At 40.9% G+C, this 26362-nt stretch overlaps 1 protein-coding gene and 1 pseudogene across 2 annotated transcripts in view; one reads left to right on the forward strand and one right to left on the reverse strand.

Moving 5' to 3' along the window:
* Positions 1 to 1419: 1419 nt before the first annotated feature.
* ATL1 (atlastin GTPase 1) overlaps positions 1420 to 26362 on the forward strand; it is a gene marked incomplete at its 3' end in the record, with an annotated part of 59098 nt that continues 34155 nt past the window's right edge. The window contains exon 1 of the mRNA XM_080909463.1: positions 1420 to 1515. Within this exon, the coding sequence (XP_080765589.1) occupies positions 1482 to 1515 (34 nt within the window). The 5' untranslated portion in view covers positions 1420 to 1481. The remainder of the gene's footprint in view (positions 1516 to 26362) is intronic.
* On the reverse strand, positions 21491 to 22052 carry LOC308436909 (large ribosomal subunit protein uL22-like; annotated as a pseudogene). The gene has a single exon. The product of its transcript is annotated as a large ribosomal subunit protein uL22-like (transcript).

Raw genomic sequence — 26362 nt, forward strand, 5'->3', positions numbered from 1 at the left:
CTTCAACAGCAAGCAGCAAGCAAGTTCTCAAAACCAACCCTTAGTGACATGTTTTCTCCAGCAAGACCACACCTGGAAAACCTAGTGAAGACCAAGTGTTCAAATGTCTAAGATTATTGAGAGATATCTCATCCAAACCACAATAGGGATACTCAACATATAAAAGGTTGTGTGTGTGTGTGTGTGTGTGTGTGTGTGTGTGTGTGTGTGTGTGTGTAGAAAGAGAGAGGACAGGGCAAGAGAGAAGAACTGCTAACTGTAAAATGTAAAGAAATTATAGAATTGTTTTAATATTTTCATTTAAAATAATATAAAAGTGATTCAGACAAGCATACCAGGATTGCTGAAGTCATCCGGTGAAAAATCTGGTTAACAGTTGAAAATATACTATATACATAGTTATTTACTAAGGCTTTCTTTGTAATGTCCAGTCTCATAGTAATTACCCATAGATTACTTCACTTAAAGGGGATATGGGTTTTACTGTGGATCTAGTCTTTAAGAGGCTGGCAGTGTGTGGATTAGTAGAATATGGGCAAGAGAGAACTGAGGAGATAAACGGGGGTGAAAATATCTAAGTCAAAGAGCATGCTGTCTGTAGGATGCTGACCACATCAGAAGTTTGGGTAGAGAGGCAGAAACATCAGAAAGAAAGAGTACAGGTACTTTCCAAAAGTGTTCATCGCATTTTGCTTTTCCTTCATATTTGCCTACAACCGTTATGGCTGCCAAGACACCCTGTATTACCCAGACTATGGAGCCTGATTTTAGTTAAAACGTGTGTGTGTGTGTGTGTGTGTGTGTGTGTGTGTGTGTGTAATCTTCAGACAGTCTTTACAACTTTGGGGTAGATGTTGCAATTAGACCCTAAGCCAGTTACAAATTACAATAAACTTCTAGCTTACTTTGGTCTAAATTAACTTAATTGTAAGATCTAGTCTTGCTTAGCATATATATATATATATGCTAAGGTAAGGTATATACAACGAGGCAAGGTATCCTCTTTCTAAAATATGATGTTATTTTTTTAAAAAAATGATGCCTGGAGGATAATACACATTTGTCCAAATGTTGCTGGCATGTATTTGAACAGCCAGAATAATGATGGTTTGTGTATTCCTGTCGCTAGATAATGCCTTTAAATTCTGTGAAAGTATGCAGGGGTGCTGTTTATTTGTGTGTTTTCTGTTGAAAACAACACAGTATATAGTCTGTCACTGTCTTCACAGTCTGGGGGTGGGCCAAGATACAGAGGGTGTGACGCTGGTATTTGTGTGAACTCCAGCTGGTGATGCTGAGCTCCGTTCATCAGCTTTCCCCTCCCTTTTCTTCCCCAGTCCTTCCCACCAGCGCCACAGCAACATCCTCAGAATCTGAGCGAACTGCCCAGAACGGGCACAGAGCCTCTTAACTGCCAGAAACCTGCAGGGCCCTGGAAGAGACCGCAAGAGCAGTGACAGCGCCTCAGCCCACAGACCGCCATGGCCAAGAGCCGCAGGGACAGAAACAGTTGGGGTGAGTAGCAATCGGTGACTTGTGCAGCCTTCACGGGGTCTGGCCCTGTGTTTCTGCTGCTGGGGTACAGCCTCTGCAGCCAAAGACTGCTCACTGCTCTGAAGAATCGCGGTGTCACCAGTGCTGAGCCTGGTGCCGGCCTGGCCTGCGGCTCCTTCCCCATCCTGTGCCGCCTACTCCCAGCATTTGGACAGCACCCACCCCGGACTCAGGGCTCCGCCCTGGAGATCGGTTAGAAGGTGGAGGCAGAAGGTTATCTAGGGCTGTGGTTTGCCCGCAAAGAGGAGAACAGGGTCGATCTGGGTCGGGCGGAGCCCCAACCAGCTTTCTGGGGGCAAGGGCTTATTTGGATGCCGGCGGGCTCTGAGCAGGCGGTGGAACAATGAGGTGGAGCGCGCGAGCTGGGACACTGCGCTGCAGAAGCATCTCAGCAGCCTTGGAGATGGGGTACCCTCCTTAGAGTCTCCAGCACTGTATACTTACTTCAGTTTGGCATTAATGGAGGATGGGGAAGAAGGTGAGCAGAGTCGGGGTTTCTAGCCTGCTGGCTGACTCGGACCTCTCGCCTAATTCAGACTAGCCTCAAGCCTGGCTTTGTTCTTCGATTTTTACCTTGTGGAGATACTGGGTTCATGATTCAGCACCGGGCCTAGGGAAGGGCTGGGCCTAGCGGGTTCACGCGCGAGTGGGTGGGCGGTGCTCACGCAGGCAGGAGGAGAGGAGCGCAGCGATGCGGGGAAAACCGCGCCCCGCCCGCTCTGCTGTTCCCGACCAGATCTGGAGGAGTGTGGGCTGGCTGGGCGGCCTTGTAGGGCTGGGCTCCAGATTTCTTGCCAGCACTGTGCTTACGCCCTATAAACTAATTTTCTGATCGCAACCAATGCGGATCTCAAACCACAGACAGGTGGTGCATTGTGTTCCACTGGCTTTGCCTTGTTATTGTTTTGAAAGTTCACGCCCACTAGGGGGAATTCGGTGCTCCTTAGTTCTCTGATTCTGAGCTCTATTTCTGCTTATCTTACTAAGAGGCTAGTTGTACCTTCTAGTTAGTTACTTGTTTTCCTTTGTTAAAAGATTATAATGCCTCCTTCCACTGATATGGTGGTCACAAGATCAGCCTGTCCTGTGGGCAAGGTTTACATTTGAGAATATTCTAGATCCTGGTTGCTGTGGAGATGTGGGGCAGGCAGGCAGTAGTCAGAAGCAATTTCATTTCTAAGATTACCAAGCCTGCATTTCAATAATGCAGATACAGTCTCTGCTTTCTTTGAAAGCTTGGGTGAAGGTTTCTAGTGTCCCTTTGCCTTCTTGGTCCCCTCTAGAATAGGGCTTTGGCACTGTCGACCATCACATGTATGTTCACCTCAGACTTGAGTATCATTCTCTGGGCTGGATTGTTAATTCCACGCAGCTAGGAGCCCAGCATGTAGAAATTTATTCTGAGGATTAAAATTTTTCTTATTATATTTTGGCTCATTATTCTTTAGTTTTGGTTACGGATTTCTTAGATAGTGGGTCCCTCCTCCCCTCTTGGGTATACATGCCATTCTCAAATGGGATTTACATAAGATCACATTGGAAACCTAATAGAAATAAAGGCCCCACAGCATCCAGCCAGGGGTTTTGAGTCAACAGGTTTGGAGTAAGGCCTAGAAATTTGTCTTTGGATTAATTAGTATTGTAAGTAGCTAAGGAACAGCTAGCCTGTGATGTTACTTTGAGAAACCGTCTCTTAGCTTATTTATGTTTAATAGTCATTTCCCAATAGTTCACTCCAAAGTTATCAGGACAATATCAATGTAAGTGATAGATTAAGGGGAAGTGTCGCAGTCATTATTTGTCCATTGGAAACTGAATAACACTGGAATTGTAGAGTGTGACTTCAGCATTTCATGGGGATGCTTCCCTGCTTAGGTTTTCACTTACTGTGAAGTATCTATAAATTATTTAGGAAATACAGTGGTAAGAGGTAGGAATTTTAAAGATTTTAACTATTCCTACCGTAAGCCCCCTTTATTCCCAGCACTGGTATAGAGCTGTGAGCCTGGCGGCTGCACATAACTGCATATCCAATGCGAATGCATCTGAATCATCCCATCTGCTCTTTAGCCTTTAAGATGCTCATGTTCTTACTTCTCTATTTTGCAGATGGAGAAGAATGGAAGTCTGTGGTAGGATAAATGACTTAAAGTTATATATTTTGTAAGTTAGAGAAAGAAAGGAGGGTTTTCCTCTGATTTGGTTTTTGTAGCAGGATACCATGGAGAGTTTTTACAAATGAATGAGTTGGAGTGTGGGATTAATATGGAAACCATGGTCTCACAAGAAGCCATGGGTTTTTCTGATGAGAAAATAGTTCACTGATGCTTAAGCAGTGGCCCTTTCACCTAGCTGCCATCAGAAACATCATAAAAACAACAACAACAACAACAAAAGAGGCAGAATAGAGAACCCAGACTCTGAAAATACAATGATTCTCAAGTAAAGAGCAAGAAAATCATTTGCAAGCAAAAGCTCAGGACCCTGTAGAACTTTGAGATGTGGATTCTTTTACTGAGGGATCAATGCCTTTTTGCAGAGATCAGAAAAATGTGTGCTACTCACCAGAGTTTGGGGTGGTGTTGAGGATCCTACTCAGAGTCACCATTGGCAAGCAGGTATATGAACTCCATTGAGAATCCACCACCTGAACCCCAAGTTGCACCATTAGAGTGTATGGAAGTCCGAAGTTCACCTTTCAAGGGTAGGCATTACTATTGTTATTTTAATGATCAGGAAATCCCAGATTAGAGAGCCTAAGGAACTTGCCAGAGGCACCACAGTTTCTTTGTTCTAGAACACAGTATAACTCAGGGTTGGTTATTTCTACAGTTCTTGTACTGAGGACTAGAAGCTAGAACAAAGCGGAAAAACTGTCACAACAAGCTTATTTAGGAATAAGTTGTTAGAAGAAATCAATGCTCTATAAACTCAATCACTTTGGACTAGAAAAGTGAAGTGTGCTAGTGTGGACAGTAAAGGGGACAGATGAGTATCAGAAACAGTAGCCCAAAAAGCAGTCTTTGAGTTGAAGGCTAGAGCACATCTACCAGAAACAGAACAGTAGTGTAAACCTGTTTGTTTATTTCTGTTAACCTTCTCCAAAACTAAAGATACAATGCAGGAATTTAGTTTTTTAGTTTGAGAAAAATTGACAGTACAGTGGCCTCTTATAAAAATGTTTGAAATAAAGAGTTAATTTGGGCTACCTTAAAACAAAACCCATCTTAGCTGCATAGTAAATATAAGAATTTTCTATTTGTAGAAAAGGCATTTGTGGAAATTTTAGGTTAGAAAGTTTTATGTTTCTGGGTCGTGGTTTTGAAGGGAGACTGGCAATGGTCAGGGTATAACACAGTTATGAGTAGAACTATGGTAAATGGCTGAATATTGAAGATGGACGGTGTGGGACTTATTAACAAGCTTGCTGAGTACATATTTGAAGCTTGGGAATAAGAGAAACAGATTTGAAAAGCAAAACCCCAGTCATGAGCCCCACAGCTTCACTAATACAGCCAGCAATGAGCATCACTGGCAGCAGGGAGAGAAGCGTGGAGCAAAGCTGGAATGTGAAGTGAGCCAAAGAAATAGGGGAGAGTAAAGAAGTATGGGAATAAAGAAGACCACGGTCCCAGGTCTTAGAGCAAAGTCCAGGTCCAGATTCAAGGTTAGGCTTTAAGGTAGAGGAGGTTTTCAGAGTGTAATACAAAGTCATGGTGCCAGTCGTACTCCCAGGGTTAGAGCCAAGGCAGGTACATCCACTCACTCTCTCCTAGGTCTACTCAGGCCTGTCATGCTGGAATCAGGAAAACCCCGACCCTAGCCTGCTGTCTCAGAACAGGGGAGCTGAGTCTGTATACTATACAGAGAGACCAGAAAGACCTATTCTTTAAATAAATTCCATTACTGACGCTGTATATGACCAGCAATCTGAGAGTTCAAGTGAATTTGCCATTGTGTGTTTTGGAAATGCAAACAATGTCAAAGAAGCTGAAGAACATGGCAGGGAAATGGAGCTTCGTTAGAATAGAACAGAGCTGATGTCTCTCTAGCACAAGGACCATATAACCAGCAACAGGCATTTACATGGGTGAACTACCTATGCCAGAACACAGCCAGGATTATTATGACAGAGGGCATGATTGAGGTTGGATGACCATTACTGTGGTCCGTCATATGCAGAAGATGAAAAATTAGTGAATGAAAAGTTATTCAACTCAGAGGTCAGATTTAAACAGGATGCCACATTCTTCTTATGGACAGGGAAGAAACAGAATACATGCCATATCATACATGCCATATCATACATGCCATATCATACATGCCATATCATACATGCCATATCATACATGCCATATCATACATGCCATATCATACATGCCATATCATACATGCCATATCATACATGCCATATCATACATGCCATATCATACATGCCATATCATACATGCCATATCATACATGCCATATCATACATGCCATATCATGCATGCCATATCATACATGCGATATCATGATCCTACTCTCTTCCTGGCTCTTGAAGTATGAAGCTGACTTTCTAGAACCAGCTGTAGACCTGGGCTATTGTTTAAGGTTAGCATTGCTTTATTGCCTTTCTTTAGTAAGTTGCAATGCTTAACTATCTTAGTTATTTTTCTTGTTTTCATGATGAACTACTTGAGAAAAACAACTTACAGAATAAGGGTTTATTGGGGCTTTTGACTTAGGAGAAAGATTAACAGGAAGCAGGAAACGCAGACAGGAAGGAGGGCCTAGCTACAAAACCTCAAGGTCCACTCCCATTAGCCCACTTCCTTCATTAAGCCTCCCCCTCCTAGAAGTTCTACATCATCGTCACACAGTGCCACCGATAGTGAACCAGTGTTCAAGCATGTGACCCGCTAGGGGATGTTTTTCCACATACCTCGTCCTTATAAAACAAAACCACACCAATTTCTAAATTTCTGTTAGGTTCAAAATGTACTATATGACACATGGATATATAGGACATGTGCTGCATTGACTCATACATTTATATAACATGCTATATATTCTCACCTCCCAACATTTTCTCATTTAACTAATTCCACTGTTTCTTTTTCTGTATATAGTTTTTATATGTACACACAAACACACAAACTCGTGCACATATACATGGACACACCTGTACACGAATACATTCACATGTGCACACATGGACAGACACATGCACATATAAACAAACCTATGTGCATGTGTACACACATAGACTTAGGTTCTGATTCCAACTTGTTTTAATGACTCCTGGGATATACCTTTTCCCATTCTTAAACTTACCTTTAGTCCAGACTAACTATAAATTAGATTCCATGCTCATTAGGAAGATGACTCACCCTAAAATACATCCATTCTTGAAAAGGTCTTTAGGTTTGAGTGTTTTTCTTTTTCTATAAAAATTCATATAATTATCTTTATAAAAAGAGTATATAAAGTGCACATATGCAGTTTGAAAGTAATAATGATCCCCTGTGTCCACACTCCCCAGATGAACTGTATCATTATTTCCTTACTCAACTTATCTATCCTTCTCCCTACAAAGGTGAACACATTTACACACTTGGTGTTCTTAGCCTCAAGATAATTTGAATGGTTCCCCTAAGTAAATAAATAAATGTACCTAATTAATAGATTCTTTTCTTTCATTCAGCTTGGTGGGTGACCCAGTGCCCTGCGTGAGTTTGGCTCACACTCTACACTGAGCTTCATTCTCAGCATGATTTTGCCTTTTATTGTGGGACAAAGCCTCACTAAGTTGCCCAGGCTAACCTTGAACTCATTCTGTAGTTTAGGCAGGGGCTGCCTAAACTTATCCCTCTACCTCAGCCTCCTGAGTAGCCAGAATTATAGACTGCCACCAGGACTGCCTCAGTTTTACACTTAAGGTTTTTCTGTCTGTTTTTGTGAAACTAAGATAAATTATATCATGTCCTCCATTCCCTTCTTCCTTCTAACTCTCCCATGCACTTCCTCCCCTCGTGCTGTCTCAGATTCTCTTTAATTGTTGTTGTTGGTGGTGGTGGAGGTGGTTCTGATTGTGGAGGTGGTGGTGGTGGTGTTGGTGTGGGTGGTGTGGTGATGGTGGTATTGGTGGTGGTGGGTGTTGGTGGTGGTAATGGTGGTGGTAGTGGTGGTGGTGGTGGTAGTGGTGTGTGTGTGTGTGTGTGTGTGTGTGTGAGAGAGAGAGAGAGAGAGAGAGAGAGATGTGTGCATGTGCCTATATTCCTAAATCTATAAATACAGTCTGCTCAGCCCATATAAAGGTACTTGTATGTAAGTGATTTCGGGACTGACCATTTGGTATTGGATAGCCAATTTGGGGTCTCTTCCCTGGAGAAAACTATTTCTTCTGCTCTCAGTTTTCCTTAGTTGCCTGTACTTCTTTGTGTAGGGTTGAAGACTGAGATTTTCCCCTACCATGTTAGCATGCCTATTAGTATTGTCCTTGTCCAGGTCTTGTTTGGGCAGCCATATTGATGAGGTTTCATGGTATAGCTTCTGACATTTTTAGGAGACAAAATCTCATGGTGTAATATAGTTGGAATCTAGAGTGTGCGTTTTTTCCAAGAATATTTCTTTTATCCTGTGTCTCCACCCATGCCTGGGGTTGTAATGTGGAGTGAGGCCTTGTCACTGTCTCAGCCTGCCTATACTGATATGTGAGCACAAGTCTCTGTGTTTATTCATGTCCACATGTTCCACTCTATGCCTGTTTGTTTTTTGCTTATTTAATAGGTTTTTTTCTTCTTGATTTTCTGAATTCTTTATCTTCGTTGTTCAGGTCCCTTTTTCTATTTTGTGATATGACTTTGCTCTTTGTAAACAGAGATTTTATGTTTAAATGTAGTCAAGTTAATTAACCAGTACTTCTCTTTTTGGTTTATGATTTTTATAGTAGAAGAAATCTTTGCTGATCTGAAGGTTGAAATATATTCTCTTACTTGATTTTTAAATGACTTACTTTTTCCAAGTATTTTTTATTGCAAATATATTTTTTTTACCATTTTAATCACTTTAAGTGTCTGGCTCAGTCACATAAATACTCATATTGTTTTGTATCCATCACCACATATATTTTAAATTAGCTGTAAAAGTGAAACTCTGCACCTGTTCAGCAGCACTTTCCCATTCATCCATCTCTCAGCTCCGAAGACTAATACCGCATTCTCTTGTTGTGATTTTGACTAGTTTAAGTGCTTCACACAAGTGCGGTGTTTATCTTTTTGTAAGTGGCGTGTTTTTCTGTTTGTTTATGTTTCAGCCTATTTCAGAATGCTTTTATAATGACAAATGATATTTCATAGTATACATACAGCATATCTTGTTTATTTTTCCATACTTTAAGCTACTTAATGTAAATGTTTCTGTAAATATTGGCATGCAATTTCTCTTTGAGACCCTGTATCTTTTAACTTTTCTTTGGAAAATGATAATCTATTTTCATAAATTACAGGATTATAGTCTCATCCGGAGGGCATTACTTCCTTTCCTCTGACTCCTTGTCTCTTCCAGCACAAAGCCTGCTCCACCACAAGTTTCCTGAGCCCCTTTTCCCAGACTGTGCACTTCTGTTTTCTTTTGCTCCACTTGCTCTTCTTATTGTAGATCCTGAGAGTGATCACTAATGGCCATGTGACATGTGACTGTCTTGAAATCTCCTCTGCCAATGAAATTAGTCCAAAACTCTTCAGTTCAGTTTAAGCAGAAGTGTACTTGTTTAATCACATGGTAGTTTTTAAGGAATTACTGTGCTACTTTTACATCACCTGAATCATTTACACTCTCACCAACAGCACACTCAGGTTAATCTTTCAACACTTGTTTTTCTGTAATTTTCCACATTTTGGGTAACTTTTAAATAGGGGTTTCACATTTTTAATTTCATTTTCTATGCATGGATATTTTGTCTACATGCATATCTGTATATCATGTGCATACCTGGTGTCTGAGGAGGCCAGAAGAGACGGTTTCAGATTCTCAGTACTGGAGTAGCAGATGATTGTGAGCTACCATGTGAGCCCTAGGAACTGAACTTGCGTGCTCTGGAAGAGCAACCAAGTATTCCTAACTTCTGAGCCATCTCTCCAGCCTTCTAATGACTGTGGATCATTATTGTTCTGATTTGCATTTAATTGTTGAATTTCTACTGTCATCCATTGGGTTATGTAAGAGTATTGCTTAATTGCTAAAAAATATGAAAATTATCTAATCCAGACATTTCATCAAGTAGGAAATCTGCGGTTACTATTTTTCAAACTGTCTTTCTGATTCTTACAATGTATTTGCTGGCACACTTGTGGTTTTCTCAGGTTTCTTAGACTGTATTCACTTTTAAAAATCATTTTGCTTTTTGTTTATGCATGTGTATCCTCTCTCTCTCTCTCTCTCTCTCTCTCTCTCTCTCTCTCTCTGTGTGTGTGTGTGTGTGTGTGTGTTAGGGACAGAGGCTGATGTCAGGTAGGTTCCTCAGTCATTCTCATCTTCTCTTTTGAGACAGTGTCTCTCACCAAACCTGGAAGCCAATTTAGCTGTGAAGCCCCAGGCATCGTCTATCTCTGCATCCATGTGCAGGGACACAGGCATGTGCAATTGCACAGACTTTTACATGGACTGCAGATCTTCATGCTTACATAGCAAATACTTTGCCAAGTAAGTCATCTACCAAACCCCTCCTTTTTTCTTTTTTGTTCTCTAGACCAAATAATTAAAAATTGACATATTTTCAAATTTATTGACTTTTTTCCTTGCTCAAATCTGTTCTTAAGTCCTCCCAATAAAATATCAATTTACTTAAAAATTTCAGCTATGGAATTTGTTTCTTTTTAAGATTCTTAGCTCTTTACTGAAATCCGTACCACAGTCTATTGTTAAACTGATACTGGCCTTTATGATTGCCCATATATCTACTTTTGATAAGATCTGTGTTTTTTCATATGGCATTGACTTGCTGTGAGTATTTCAATATACAGTATTTTCTTTAGCACTTATGTGACATATTGCATATTCTACTGTACTGTAAGAGTTTTAAAATTCATTTTACAGCAAATCTATTTTCTTATCTTTCTTTGGAAGAGTTTCTGTGTTTTGTTTTGGTTTTCTTTAAATAAGTCATACATTGTGTTTGTGTGCCTTGAGATGTGCTCATCTCCCCGACTCCTCATAGTCACTCTTTGCCCTTTCAGTGCTCCCCCAGTAAAACACACTCACACACATGCACACACAACAACTACAACAGAACAACAAAGCATAGAAAACATCTCATTGTGAAACTGTAGTGTGTTACAGCATGTTCCACAGTATAGTCCTCTGTCCACACATCTTCACTTGCAAGTGTTCATTGCCTGGTCATTGGTCTGGTTCAACATCTCTGGCTGTTGTGACACCATCAATATTGGATCTTCACAGGGATTCTTCCAGGTTAACCTGTTGTTGCCCTGTGTCAAGGAGATCCTGCAGCTTTGGACTATCAGGACCAACCCTTTTACATGTCCATCCAGTTCTCAGGTGATGTAGAGTTTGGAGTGGGGCAGTTCAGAGCCCTGGATCTGGGCTTAGGTGCTAGGTGAGCTAGTCAGCTCACTGGTTTCTCTTATTCACACCACCAGGGCGAGCTCTCTAGCACACACTCAGTTGGGCCATGGGCAGGAGAGAGGGTCAGCTCTTCTGCAGGGTCAAGGCCCAGGCCCCACTCTCCAGCTTTGTAGCCTGCGAGGGGCTGGGCCAGCCCTTTTTCACACTCTCAGTGCTGGCTTGCCTGTGCCATGGCCATCAAGGCCAGCTTCACTGTGTTGCCCAGGAGAGGTGCAGGACCTGCGTTCCCCAGTGCTGCAGCTGAGGGGCAGGTGCCACTCATCTGCTCTCATGACCCCAGGGTAAGTTCACTCAGCTTCTACAGCTGCTGACAGGGGCAGGGCCACCTCTCCCTGCTCCTCCCATAGGGCTGGCTTTCCAGAGTGCTGCTGCTGGTGAGAGGCAGGGATAGCTCTCCCAAGCTCAGGACTGTCAGCAGCTTTCCCAGATGCTGGAGGTATTGGGGGGCATTACCTTTGTGCCCATGCCACCCCACAGCAGACAAGTGGTGGGGTCAGCTCGCTCATAATTATGCCCTGGGCAGGCTCACCTATGTCCCCTTCCCCCACAGACCAGGGCCAGGCCTACTGTCCTGCCCAGGTAAGGGGCAAGGCCTGTTCTCCTGAGTGCTGCCCCTGGGGAGAAATGAGGTCAGCTCGTCAGAGCACTGCATGGGCGTGCGGTGAGGGGCGGGACCAGTTATGCACTGCCCTGAATACCCACGTGGTCCTCAGCAGCGGTCGCAACCAGGGACACTTCCCTGATCTCTGGTGGTAATACGAGCCATAGACATTGACCCCGACCCCTGCTGCTGTGTAGCCTGGGACTCAGACCTGGTCCTCTGAGGCAGCTTGGGATGCTGTCTTCCTTCCTTCCTTCCTTTCTATTTTTCTTCTTTCCTTCCTAAATAAAAAGAGTTATTTATTTTATTTATATGAATACCCTGTAGCTGTCTTCAGACACACAGAAGAGAGCAATGGATCCCATTACAGATGGTTGTGAGCCACCATGTGGTTGCTGGTAAATGAACTCAGTAAGTTTTTTAGAATCATCACTGATGACTGAACTTTAACAGATTTATTAACAATTATGTTGGACATTCATTGGAACAAAACAATTTTTTTTAGTTCACTAGGATGTTTAAGTACATTACTAAATCTCCATTAAGGTTATCTGGTGATCCGACAGTCAAACTAGGGCACTAGGCTGTTATCTTTTTAAACACATTGCTGAGTTTGTTAATCATTTGATTAAGATTCTTGCAAACACGGTTACAGCTAAATTTTCTTCTTTGAACTTTATTTGACTTCAGTGTTAAACTGTCAAGATTATATAAAGTTATGACAATGAGGAGAGGCTATTTATCTTTGGTTACTTATATAAGTTAATATAAGATAATGATTCAGTTCAAGGAAACTAGTCTATTAAATTACCTTAACCTGCTCTCTCTTCTTATAAGATTTCCAACTGTTGATTCAATTCCCGTGTTGGTCACAGAGCAATCAGTGCCTTTTCTTTTTCCTAGAATTAATTTTATAGTTCATGGCTTTCTTGTCTATTTCACATAGCACAATTTACTTTTAGGTTCTGTTATTTTTCTTAGTTTATTTTTAATGTGTATGTTTTATATCTCTAATTATTCAGTATCTTCTGTTGTATTTACCTAATTTTCATATATTATGTTTAGATATATTCCTTCATTTTTATTTTTAAATTGTAGGATGTAACCAAATTTTCCATCTATACATATTCACATACATATACATGGCTATTAGTTTTCCTCTAAGAGGAAATTTTGTTCTGATATCTGTTGTGATTTATTGTCAGTGGGTTAATTAACTATCTACAGAGGTTTCTTGTTTTACTCCTGAGTATAAAATATAGACTTTCTTAAATTACAGTTTGTTAAATGTGTCTTAGGCTTTATCTGGTCAGAATGTATATTGCGCGGCAGCATTGCCTTCTGTGGTAACAGATGTTCCAAAGCTGCGGTGCTCTAATATGAGCGGCCACACGCCAAGGGTGACAGTGGAATATGTGAAATATGACCAAGTGACGGCGAGGAACCAAATAGTTAATGTGTTTAAATTCAGTTGCCTACAGTTTTATAGTCACACATGGCTAGTAGCTACAATTTAAAGCAATTTCTGCTCTAGAATACCCATAGTTTGAGTTATTTTTAGATTTTTAAAAAAAATTTATGTATATGAATGTTTACCTGAATACATGTATGGGCATCACAAGAATGAATTATCCACAGAAACCAGAAGAAGCAATCAGACCCCCCGGCCCTGGAGTCACAGATAATTGTCAGTTGCCAATTGAGTGCTGGGAACTGAACCCAGATCTGCTGGAAGAAAAGCTAGAGCTCTTAACTGCTGAGCCATCTCTCTAACCTTCAATAGTTTGAACATTTTGAAGCTTACTTTATATTATAAAATAATATTAATTTTGTGCAGGTGTGTGTGTGTGTCCAAGCATATGCCATTTTTTGAGTACCATTTGTCTTGCTTTTAAACAGTTCTGTCATTTGGCCTGGAACTAGCCTAGGCTGGCTGGGTAGCCAGCCCCAGGAAGCTGCCTGTCTGTATCTTGCCAGCACTGAAGTTACACATGGGCATCACCACACTTGGCTTTTTCTTGTGGGTCTAGAGATTTAACTCATGTCCTCAGCTTACAAAACAGGCAACTGAGCTTTGTCCCCAGCCCTTGCTTTTTTTTTCTTTTTTTTTTAATTAGATAGTCTGTATTTACATTTGAAATGTTATCTGCCTCCCACCCCCTGCCCTACTCCCATTTCCCCTCCCTTTCCATTTGCCTTCACAATCACCCTCTCCATCCCATTGCCTTGGCATTCCCCTACATTGGGAAAAATGCCCTCCCTGGACTAAAAGCCTCTTCTCACATTGATGCCAGACGCTGTTATCTTCAGCTACAGCTACATATACAACTGGATCAATAGGTCTCTCCATGTGTGCACAGAGGTGGGTGTTTTACTCTATGGGAGTTTTGGAGGGTTTGGTTGGTTGATAATGTTATCTTCCCATGAGGTTGCAACCCCTTTCAGTCCCTTCAGTCCTTTCTTTAGCACCCTCATTGGGGTCCCCGAGTTCAGACCGATAGTTAGCTGCAAGCATGCTCAGCTGTATCTATCTATATGACTCTAACATAGTCCCTGAGGGGGCATCTCTGTCTGGTTCCTGCCAGTAAGTACTTTTTGGGATCAGCTATAGTGCTTGGATTTGGTGGCTGCATATGTGGTGGATTCCCAGGTGATGTGGCTTCTGAGTGATTTTTTTTCTTTAATCCCTGTTCCTCTATTTGACCTTGCATTTCCTCCTGTGAGTGTTTTGTTCTCCCTTTTAAGAAGAGCTGAAGCATCCACTTTCTGGCCTTCTTTCTTTTTGAGCTTCATAATGTCTGTGAATTGTTTCTTGAGTATTCAGAGCTTTCTGGGGCTAGTATCCGCTTATTAGTGAGTGCATAGCATGTGTGTTCTTTTGTGACTGGATTACCTCACACAGGATGATAGTCTCTAGTTCCATCCATTTGCTTACAAATTTTATGAAGTCATTGTTTCTAATAGCTGGGTAGTACTCCATTGTGTAAATGTACCACACTTTCTGTATCCATTCATCTGATGAAGGACATCTGGGTTCTTTTCAGCTTCTATAAACATGGTGGAGCATGTGTCCTTGTTATATGTTGGAGCATCTTTGGGGTATATGCCCAGGAGTGGAATAGCTGGGTTTTCAGGTAGTACTATGTCCAATTTTCTGAGAAACCACCAGATTGATTTCAAGAGTGGTTGTACCAGTTTACAACCAACCCCACCAACAGTGAAGGAGTGTTCCTCTTTTTCCACATTCTCACCAGCATCTGCTGTCACCTGAGTTTTTGATCTTAGCCATTCTAACTGGTGTGAGGTGGAATCTCAGGGTTGTTTTGATTTGCATTTCCCTGATGACTAGGGATGTTGAACATTTCTTTATGTGCTTCTCAGTCATTTGATAATCCTCAGCTAAGAATTCCTTCTTTTTCTCTGTACCCTGATTCTCTAGAGTCTAGCTTCTTGAGTTCTTTGTATATATATTGGATACTAGCCCTCTATCAGATGTCGGATTGGTAAAGATTCTTTCCCAGTTTTCTTGACCATGTCCTTAGCCAAATCATAAGGTCCCATTTATTGATTCTTGATCTTAGAGCATAAGCCATTGGAGTTCTGTTCAGGAAAATTTGCCAGGTGCCCATTTCTGTTCTATTACTTTCAGTGTGCCTGAATGGCAGCACTAGGATCGCTCCTGCAAAATTTTTTCTTTCTTCCAACTGTACTTAATCTCTGCCTATCATGTATATATGTGTGTTCCAGCATCTTGCCAAGTCCAGGCCCTCATTACATCTAGAACAGCTCCAGAGAAACAACCTACAGATGCTTCAGCCTTCTCTCGAAGACACAGATACTTCTACTTAGACTTGTTCTGTCTGACCTGTCCTCAGATGGTTCCACAGATCCTGGACAACAAGCAAACAGCCAACTCTAAGGCTAGACAAACATCTCCACTCCCACTTTTCAAGACTCTCTAAAAACATTGCCCCAAAACAAGCATGAAGCAGTCAGAGATCACAGCGACCCTATTCCTGGTCCACCCTCACCTCTAAGTTTTCTTTTTTAATTAAGCCAAATGGGGGAATGTTGGGATTCTGTAAACCCCACCCCTCAGTTACCTAGCAATATCCAGGTATGCTCCACCCCAGTGATGAGACACCATAAAAGGGGCTGCTTGCCCCCTCCTCTCTCTATTGCTCTCTATTGTTCTCCCACCCTTACCTATCCTCTCCTCTTCCCTTCCCCCCCTCTCTCCATGTGCTCATGGTTGTCCTCTACTTTTCTCTGTCTCTCTCTCTCTCTCTGTCTCTGTCTCTCTCTCTCTCTCTCTCTCTTTTTGCCTCTACTACCCTGTTAACTCCCCATGACATAAATAAACTATTCTGTACTATACCATTGTGTGCCTGGTCCCTCAAGGGGAAGAGATTCCCAACATGGCCCCCCAGAGGCATCTCCCTTGTCCCCAGGCCTCACCGCACCTCCATGAGCCATATTTCCCCCACTCTCTTCATTCTTTTCCTAACATTGTTGTTGAAACCCAGGACATCATCTTTTAACAACACTAGGTTTTTTATTTTTCCAGATGAATTTACAGATTGCTCTTTCCAACTTTATGAAGAGTTAAGTTGGAATTTTGATGGGGATTGCATTGAATCTATAATTGCTTTTGGCAAGATGGCAATTTTTACAATGTTGATCCTTCCTATCCATGAGCATGGGAGATCTTTCCATCTTCTGATATCTTCAATTTCCTTCTTCAGAGTCTTGAAGTTCTTGTCATACAGGTCCTTCACTTGCTTGGTTAGGGTCACCTCAAGGTATTTTATAGTCTTTTTGACTATTGTGAAGGGTATTGATTCTCTAATTTCTTTCTCAGCCTGTTTATCCTTTGAGTAGAGGAAGGAAGTTGATTTGTTTGAGTTAATTTTATATCCAGTCACTTTGCTGAAGTTGTTTATCAGCTGTAAAAGTTCTCTCTTGGAATTTTTGGGGTCACTTAAGTACACAATCATATCATCTGCAAATAGTGATATTTTGACTTCTTCCTTTCCAATGTAAATCCCTCTGACGTCTTTTTGTTGTCTAATTGCTCTGGCTAGACTTCTGAGGCTCTTCTGGATACTCAGCAGTCTGTAGGCAGGCCCTGAGTCTTAATGGAGGTGACCCTACTCTCTCTCTGGGCCAGAACAGACCACTTCCCAGAGAGCACCTGCTACCTGCCCCCCAAGTGTGATTGGCATTTTTAAATTATCTGATTGGTTGGTACATTTGTCAAGTCTTCTTTTCTGTTAAGCTTTACTTACATACTTTTGAACTATTAAGAATTTACCAACAGAACAGTATCACATTTTCTTGATGAATTCAGCCTTTTATTTTTGTATAGTAGGCCTCTAGAGTAATATTTTTGCTTCATTTTTTGTCTGATATTAAATACTTAATATTTTGTTTGTTGGTTCCATTTGTGAGCCTATCAGATGCTGCCTATAAAATAAATCCTTCTGCTTGCCTAAGTACTGAGATCTCTTGAACAGTGGTTGTTGGTGGAGACCTTACATGGGTGTGAGCCCTTTGTCTGTGTACCTGGCTGTCTGGCTGAAGGGTTAGGGGTTGGGGTGATCCTGTAGCTTCGGTATGGCTGCTGTCTGCTCACAGTTTCCTGGTTCTAATGGACCATGACAGTGACTTTGCTTCACTCTGTCTTCCCACTACCCTCAGTGCCTTCCTTTGACAAGATTCAAACTAGAGCTCTGTTAAGAAAAATCTGTAACTTATATAGTGATGTGGTTTCAGTTTGTGTTTTCAGTGTCTTCACACAGAGAAGAGCTGGGAATGGTGGGGAGACCTGAGCAGGGCAGGCAACACTGCAGACAGAATAACCACTCTTCTCAGAGTAGCTCTCAGACGTGACCAGAGGGCTGGACAATTCTGTACAGGAAAGGACTCCTAAAGCCAACTCTAAAGTACTCCATTCTATGCATATTTTGTTCTCCTTCTTAGGAATTTCACTTTCAATCTGCTTTTTTGTTTAAATATGTTTTTTTCTTATATTTAGTTTTTTTTTATAATGTGACTTCAAATGACTATATATTTCACATAAAATACCTGTGTCACAATTTATTTACAGTATTTTATAATTAGAATTTTAGATTATTTCTGATTTCTCACAATATAAATAATGTTATCAACCTTTATATATATACACATAATTTTCTTAGAAGATATTCAAGGAAATTGTTTTGGGCAAAAATTACATGTATTTTTAATTTTTATTGTTTTCAGTACCAAGTATATGTATAGTATATGTATATATAGTGTGCACATATGTGTGCATGCATATTTATTTATTTAATGGTTATAATAATCATGAAGGTGTATTCCTTTTTAATTAACGTGTCTGTACTAGGAAAACTGAGGTTTCCTCTGTATTGCTATCAGGAGTTTGAATGCCATTTTGCTTTAGTTTCTTTTTCTGTTGAGTTATGCACACACAGTGCTCTCGGTGTAAAGAGCAAACAAATGCATGGGTAGTCATGGGCACTGGCATATTTAGGATGATTTATGCAATTTTGCTTCCAAATAAATAGAAATTGGGCTAAGTGATTTTCCTATTCTCTCCAGTGCTCTGAGGTTGCGTGATTGCATCACTGCTTTTAACCCTGATCCCAGCAGTGTCAGTAGCAGCAGAATGCCCGAATGTCTACGTGGTGGCACTTACGATGCACCGTTGTCTCTTTGTAGCCCATAGCTGAGCTCTTGCTCTGAGACTCGGCCTCACAAACTAGCATTTTGTTGTTGTCTTCTGTGTAAACACTGTCTGTCTCGCATCACTGTGGATGTGTCCTCAGCACTCACCCAGAGGGTCGGTCCTTCAGTAGAAGCTCAGGTTCTGTCCGTAGACACAATACTATAAAGAACAGTATTCGTCCTTCACAGTTTTGTTGCCAAGGTAGTTTCCTAAGCATCACGTGTGTTCTCTAAAATATCCCCACTGTACTCAGAGTTGTTTATAGCTCCTGGTTTAGTATTTCCTGAGTAGATAGAGTATAGTTCCTTTCTGTCCCTCTTTCTTTCTTTTTTTTACTAAGTTTACAATTAAGAAAATCAGCAAAACTTTCTGATAGATTATTTGCTCTGGTTATTCTAAGTTTTTCAGATTTTTTCTTTCTGCATATCAAAATTCAATAGCTGAGTACAGGTTCAAGTGACGTAGAAATTTCACATAAGGTTAACTTTTCCCCAGTATGCAAAAAGTTGAAGCAGTATGTTTATCTCTTTCTCACTTTCCTGATGTTGTGAATGCCTGAGACTGAATTATTTTCTTCTGAAGAAAGAAGATGTATACGATCCATTTCCTTAAGGGTGGATAAGTGCATGATCATGTCTAATGAGGGCCTGTTGTGTCATGACAGAAAACCCGAAGGGCCAGCAGCCATGTTAAAGAGACAGAACATCAGGGTCAGCTTCTCACTTTTACTGTTTTAGGTAATGTACTTGGATCCCCTTACTCACCCCCTACCTTTCCCCTCTAAGCTCCATCTGCTCTGTTGAACCCAACAAGTCCATTTGGTGCCACCTTTGTCCATGGGTGAAGGACTGCCTATTGGAACAGGAGTAGGCTCTCAGAGCCCACATCCCCAAATAACTGACTCCCTCTCCCAGCAGCCACTAGTTGCCAATAGCTCCCATCCTTGCTGGGACTTTGCTAACTTGATCTTGTACAGGTCTTGTTCATGTAGTCATACAGCTGCTGTGAGTTCTGTGTGCAAGGGCCCTGTCATGTATGACAAATACTGTTTTGCTGCATCTGGGTGTTACAATCTTTCTTGCCTCTCTTGCCTCTCTGTTATGATAATACCGAGACCTAGGCCAAAAGGTTGTGACATAGATGTCCCATATGAAGTTAAGAATTTCAAAGTGTCTTATTCTCTGTGTGATGACCGATTGTGAGTCTCTGTATTAATTACTGTCTATCACAAGAAGCAATTTCTCTGATGAGCATTGAGAGATGCACTAATCTATGGGTGAAAAGATAAGAATTTACAGGATAAATTACTCTCCCATATGACCTAGTCAGCCTCAGGTTTGGTTTAGTTAGTAGCACCAAGCCTGGGTTCTGTTTTGTGGATCTGATCAGAGAAGTGGCTGGTTGCCCGCATACCATTCATACCACTATTGCAACAGTGCACGTATGTTGCCTGGTTGTTATTGCAGCTCACAGAGTACACAGCTAGGTAAGGCCATTGATGACTTTGCTTCCCTGTTAGTGTGTGCAGAGCCTTCCAGCGTTGTGAAAGCTAGCTAGTAGGCACGAAGATTCCAGGTTGGTGCTAGCTTGACTTCTTTACATCTTATGACACAAGTGTGTGGTGATCTCAGTAATGCATGCTTACCATCTACTTGTGCAAGGTAGAGCATGGGGTAAAGGGGTAGGAAAGTTTGGGGAGAATTATTAAAGATAATTAATGTTAAAGATCTTTGAAATAGCATCACTTTTTAGCAGTCCACTTTTGCTGCTAATAATCTAGTTCTGCAAGAGAGGAATGGCGTACACTCTCCTGAGAATCCACTGAGTTCTTCCAGAACGGCAACAGCATGTTTACAAGAGCTTTCATGTCCTCACCACTTTCTAATGGCTCCACCACCTCTCAACATGTCTCAGAGGGGACAAAGCATACTCACCCACAGCCAGTCAGTTCTCTGCTGGTCAACCATTTGTCTATATCCACCATAGTAAAATGCTTTCCCTACTTGGCTTGTTTCTGACCTGTTTCCTTTCCTTTTATCTTTTGACATTTGAATATCATTTAGGGAACTGCTCTTAAGTTTAATTTAAGAAAACGTATTTAAGAAGGCAGAAACTGATGTGGACAAATCTTGGTTTTAGGGCTGGAGTAAAGGATAGCTTAGTGGTAGAGAGCCTGTTCAGCATAATAAATGTTGCATACCCAGTGCTGTGAAAAGAAGAAAACAAACAAGACCCCACAAGTTCAGACTTACCTATGTTATCCACCTCTTCCCTGCAAAATCTTAGCCATGAATGAAAAGCAGGCATACAGGCACTGGTCCTTCCTCTTTCCATATTCCCAATACCTACCTTGTTTCAAATCCTCCCACATCTCATATCTGACTGATCTGACCCCTGGTAACCCTGTCAACCCTTTCTGTCTAAACTGCTCTTTCCTACCCCACAACCCCCCAATCACACAAACATTTCTCATAGTTATACATATTGTACATGCTATGCTGTATCTTAAATTATTAGAATATGTAGTGGCATTTATTCCAAATGAGCCTCCTCATTCTTTGCAATTGTATTATATTTTATAGGTAAATAAACCGTAGTTGATTGAGCAGTCTCTTATTTGAAGGATACTTAGATTGCTTTTGGTATTTTGTATCTATGTGATTATATCTGTGGAATAGACTCCTTGAAATAACCTTTCTAAGTTGGAGGACGGACACACACACACACACACACACACACACACACACACACACACACACACACTTGCACTCTTCACAGTTATTTGCTCTCCCAATAGATAAGATGCTGTATTCATTTTACTATCTGCCTGCAATGACTGACCAACCTTGCAAGGAACTGTCACACTCTTGATCTTTGCAAACCACATGTATTAAAGCACTTTTATCAGTACACTGTTCAGTTTTATTTGCATGACATTGAATATCCTCTCTTTCTTTCTGTTTTCATCTGCATTTATTTTATGCTGAATTTATGCCCGTGCCATGAGCTCTTGCTTCTTCAGTTTCTTCTGGGATATCTTTTTCTTCTGTGCAACCTCCTCTTCTGGCTTTGGAACGATCTGTCCCTTCTCAGTGAGGATGTCTCACTGTGGCAGGGGGAGCTCATGTATGGTTAATCCTGCCATGAGCTCTGTAGGTTCGCCGGCGCATCTTAGGTGCCTTGTTCACCTGGATGTGTTCGATGACTGGAGAATCTACATCTAAACCCTTAAGTTCAGCATCACTCTCTGCATTCTTAAGCATGGGCAGCAAAAACTCAGCACTTGTTTTTGGCCACTGTCCCTGTGTCCAGCCCCACTGTTTGGCCCGGGGACACTTCCAACTCCACCATTATACCCTGGAATGGCACACATTGCTTCTTTAAATCGACATCCTTTAGGTACTTGGTGGCTTTGCGGATATGCATACCCTTGATGGCCTGGGCAGTTTCCCGGGTGTTCTTAAAGTGAACACGAAGGTTTGAACCTCTGGACTTGCATGATTTTGTGGAGTTTCCTGGGTAAAGAGAGTAGCGAACCATCTTCACAGGACACCTCTGGCCGCTTACAGGAAGAGCTCTTTTTGTTTTTAAAGATTTGTTTATTTTATATATGAGAGTACACTGTCACTGTCTTCAGACACACCTGAAGAGGACATCTGATCTCATTACAGATGGTTGTGAGCCACCATGTTGTTGCTGGGATTTGAACTCAGGGCCTCTGGAAGAGCAGTCAGTGCTCTTAACCACTGAGCCATCTCTCCAGCTCCCAAATATCTTTTCTTATGTATGGAGCCTTTTGGTATGTTTCTTGTCAGTTGCTTGTTTGTAATCTTTGTCTGTTTTTTTCTATTTTATACTTAGACCTGTGGTTTAAGTTGGTTTTGGGTATCATGAGAAGTAGAAGCAGAGGTTCATTTTCCTCATAAATATTTAATTGCTTTATATGATTTATTGGGAAGATGAGTTCTTCCTTGTTTATGGAAGCTTTATCTTTGCTATACATAAGTACACATATATATCTGGAATCCTTAAACTTTTTTTGCTTTCTTGTCATGTCTTTTGTTAAACAGAAATATTGTAGCTCAGGTTTGCTTTAGCTTCCCTAGTACTGCTGTTACAGACATGAGCCACCACACCTGTTTGTTTGTTTTTCCTATACCAGACTAGAGCATTCTCTGTAGCTCAAGCTAGTCTTCAACTCTCAGCAGTTCTCTAGCCTCAGTGTCCTGGGCGCTAGGAGTAAAAGCCTGTGCCACCACACCTAGCTAATGTCACCATATTTAATTACTGTGCACATAGAACATCAGTGGCCAGTGCTGTAAGTCCTCCAACTTTGTTCTTCTTTGTGTTTTCATCTGAACTCATTAAGTTACATAAGAGAGGATTTGATTGTTGTTACAGCTAATCCAGAAATCAAAGGGTATGTTGACATGTCACAGTGTAGAATCTCTAAGTCTGGGGACTTTTGTACTTCTATTTTCCTTAGAGGTCTGAAGTACCTTTCATTACATTGCTGCAGTATATGGCCTCATGGTGGCTGACTGTGTGCTCCTCTTCCCATCTCCACAGTCAGATGCACCAGGCCTTGGTAGTGGCACTTTGCAAATACTTCAGATCTGAGCATTTCCTCACCTATTACAAACACTCTGTGTACCAACATAGCTCTTAAGTTTATTGCCAAATGCGTCACAATTATACTGTTATGTAAATGACATTTCTTACTCAAAACACTGGAGCTTAATATATAAAGTAAAATTCATGCCTCCAGTGAACTGTCCTATGATTTGACAAGTTTGTACAATCATGTAATGATACTATAATTAGAATATAATCTTTACAGTACTCCATATACTTTTTTCTCTTTGTAGTCAATTTGTCTATCCACTGCTGGTCACCACTAATCTACTTAGCCTATGAAGGTTGGCTTTTCATATGAATGGGATCATGTAACGTATTGCTATTTAAGTGATTTATGAGGTTATGTTGCGTGAATCAGTAGTTTATTCCTTTTCATCCATGAATAATATCCCATTGTATGAATATACTTGCTTGTTTATTAATCCCCAGCTGAGGAGCATTTGTTTACTGTTTAAAATTTAACTATATGAATAAAGCTACTGTAAACATCTGTGAATAAATGCTTGGTTTTCATTTACTTTGGGTAAGTTCCTAAAGTGGGATTTCTGGGTCTTTGGCATGCGGTGGTGAAAAAGCAGCTGTGCAAAAACGGTGGGCTCTCTCCAGGAAAGTTCACTTGTGCACTGCAGCTCTTTCTGCATGACATCCACACTAAGCCCTCCCTTACACCCACGTGTTCTCTTTCAAACTCATGGCCTCTTTTTTATTAATTGCTATCATATTCATATATGTAAATATATATAATCCCAAGTATATGCTGTCCAGTTGGTGTAATGTTGTATGTATCAGGGCAGACCATTTGATATTGGATAGGGAAGGCTGCTCCTCCTGATCTCGGTATTTCTTAGTTGCTTGGAGTTCTTTGTGTAGGATTGAGACCTCATGGACTTTAGCATGTCTGTTGATGTGATCCTTGTTCAGCTCATGTTTGGGCAGTCAGGTTGGTGAGACTTTATGGTTGTGGCTTTTGATATTATTAGGAGATATTACATGTAGTTTGCTGTGAGATATTACATAATATCTAGAGATCTAGGGATGCAGCCACAGGTTTTATTTTCTCAGTGTGCACCGAGAAAAGCCAGGTTATGAATAAAGAGAAAATAATATATGAGATATTACATAATAGCTCACAGCAAACCCCATGGTCCTCTGGCTCTTACAGTCCTTCTGCCGTCTTTTCCATAATGTTCCCTAAGCTGTGGGTGTGGGTGCATTTGGTAGATGTATCCACTGGGAGTGGGCTCCATGACACTACAGCCTGGTTGAGGTTTTCTGTGTGGTCTTCATCTGTCTTGGGTATAAGGACACATGCTTAGAATTTTGTTAGAGACTATGCTGGCACACATAACTTGTGCTAACCAACAAGTCTCTAGTTAGACTTAAGACCCTCTCAACTATTCCTGGTACTGGAAACCTTCTACTCAAGGACAACAAAGCCATGAATCTTGGAGGAAAATCTCTAACCACCACCCTACTAAACTAGCACAATCCTTAGTATTATCTTTTTAAAAGGTTTTATTTATTTTTATGTTCTGTATATGAGTGTTTTGCCTGCCTCTGTGCATCACTTGTATGCAGTGCCTGAAGAGGCCAGAAGAGGGCATAGGAGCCCTTTTCTTACTGCAAAGCCCAGGCTAGCGTCAAATTCAAGATCCTCTTGCCTCAGCTTCCCCAGTTATTGGATTGAAACTATGCCTAGCAGCACAATGCAATTTTAATTTAAAGACAAATTTAGCACATTAATTATAATATCTAGCTCCAATGGGTTAAAATAGTCTAAACTAATATTAATTAGAAAAGAGAGGCTTTCCATACTATAGGTAATAACTTTTCTAAACTATTTCAATTAAGATAGAGTATTATTATTATAGGAAAAGTTTGATTTCTGTTATATACTTTATACAAGTATCAACTCCCGACAGAACTTAAACACCAAAAGTAAAACTTTAAAGCACCATAGATATATTTTCAGATTTTCATAAGGAGTTTATGAAACTTAGCAAAGTGGTAAATCCATAGCACACTGTAATAACATTTATTATGTGAAATACACAGTTGTTCTACATTGGGTGGAAGGTGCACACGTGTGCAGTAGTGTTGCATGTTGAGTATATGTTATTTTCTGTGTGTTTTTCTAAATGCCTCTTGGGATTGGATGTTATATCTTCCTCTGGATGGACAATTTTCTCCTGTAATTTCATTGAATACCCTCTACTTTAGTGTTTATCTTAACTCTTTCTATCTCACGAGTTCTTAGATTTGGTCTCCTGATTGGCTTCTGAGGTTTGTGGTCATCTGGGTCATTCTTTTTGTTGTTTGTTTATGTGTCTGTTTGTTAAAATGTGGTGTCTGGAAAGATGGTTTAGTGTTTAAGAGCATTTGTTGCTCTTCCATATGGCCTGAACTCAGTTCCCAGTGTCCACATCAGATGGCTCACAAGTAGCTATACCTCCAGCTCCAGGGATACCATGCTTTCTTCTGGCCCCCGTGGGCACCTGCATATACATGGCACACACACACACACACACACACACACACACACACACACACACACACACGGGATACTATCATACCATACACATAAATAAAAATAACAAATGTATGTATATATGTATGTATGCCCACACATACACATGTTAATTATATGGGTGAATGAATTGTAAAGGTCTGAATACAAGTTTTTGGAGCCAGTTATTCACTTTCTGCACAAGTCTGAGGGCCTGAGTTTGATCTTCAGTAACTATATAAAAACTAGGCATTGTGGTACTTTAGTGCTGAGAAGGTAGAGCTAGAAAGATTCCCCCAGGGCTTGCTGACCTGCCAGTCTGTTGAATCAGTGATTTCTAGATTCAGTGAGATGCCTTGTCTAAAAAATAAGGTGGAAAGCGATTGAGGAAGATATTTGATAAAGACCTGTGACCTCCATCTGTGTGCACCCCAGTGTGCATGTGCACACTCATATATTCATGTGTAGACACAGAGAAGCATTGCAAGACCATTTGTGTAAATAACCAAGCTGCTCTAAGAGGATGGTGGATGCAAAATAGAATCATGAGACTCATTTGTTCCAAAAGTTGAGTGCTTGCTTAGCTTTCTTTTTTCTTGTTTAGTAAAGAACTTTGTATTGACTTAGACTTAGAACATTTTAAAAAGAAAATAATGGTTGAATGTATCACATGACCAGGCAGTCTCTGGTCTGGCCTAAATGACAT

This window comes from Micromys minutus, assembly GCF_963924665.1.
Source record: "Micromys minutus genome assembly, chromosome: 1".
NCBI classification, from domain to species: domain Eukaryota; kingdom Metazoa; phylum Chordata; class Mammalia; order Rodentia; family Muridae; genus Micromys; species Micromys minutus.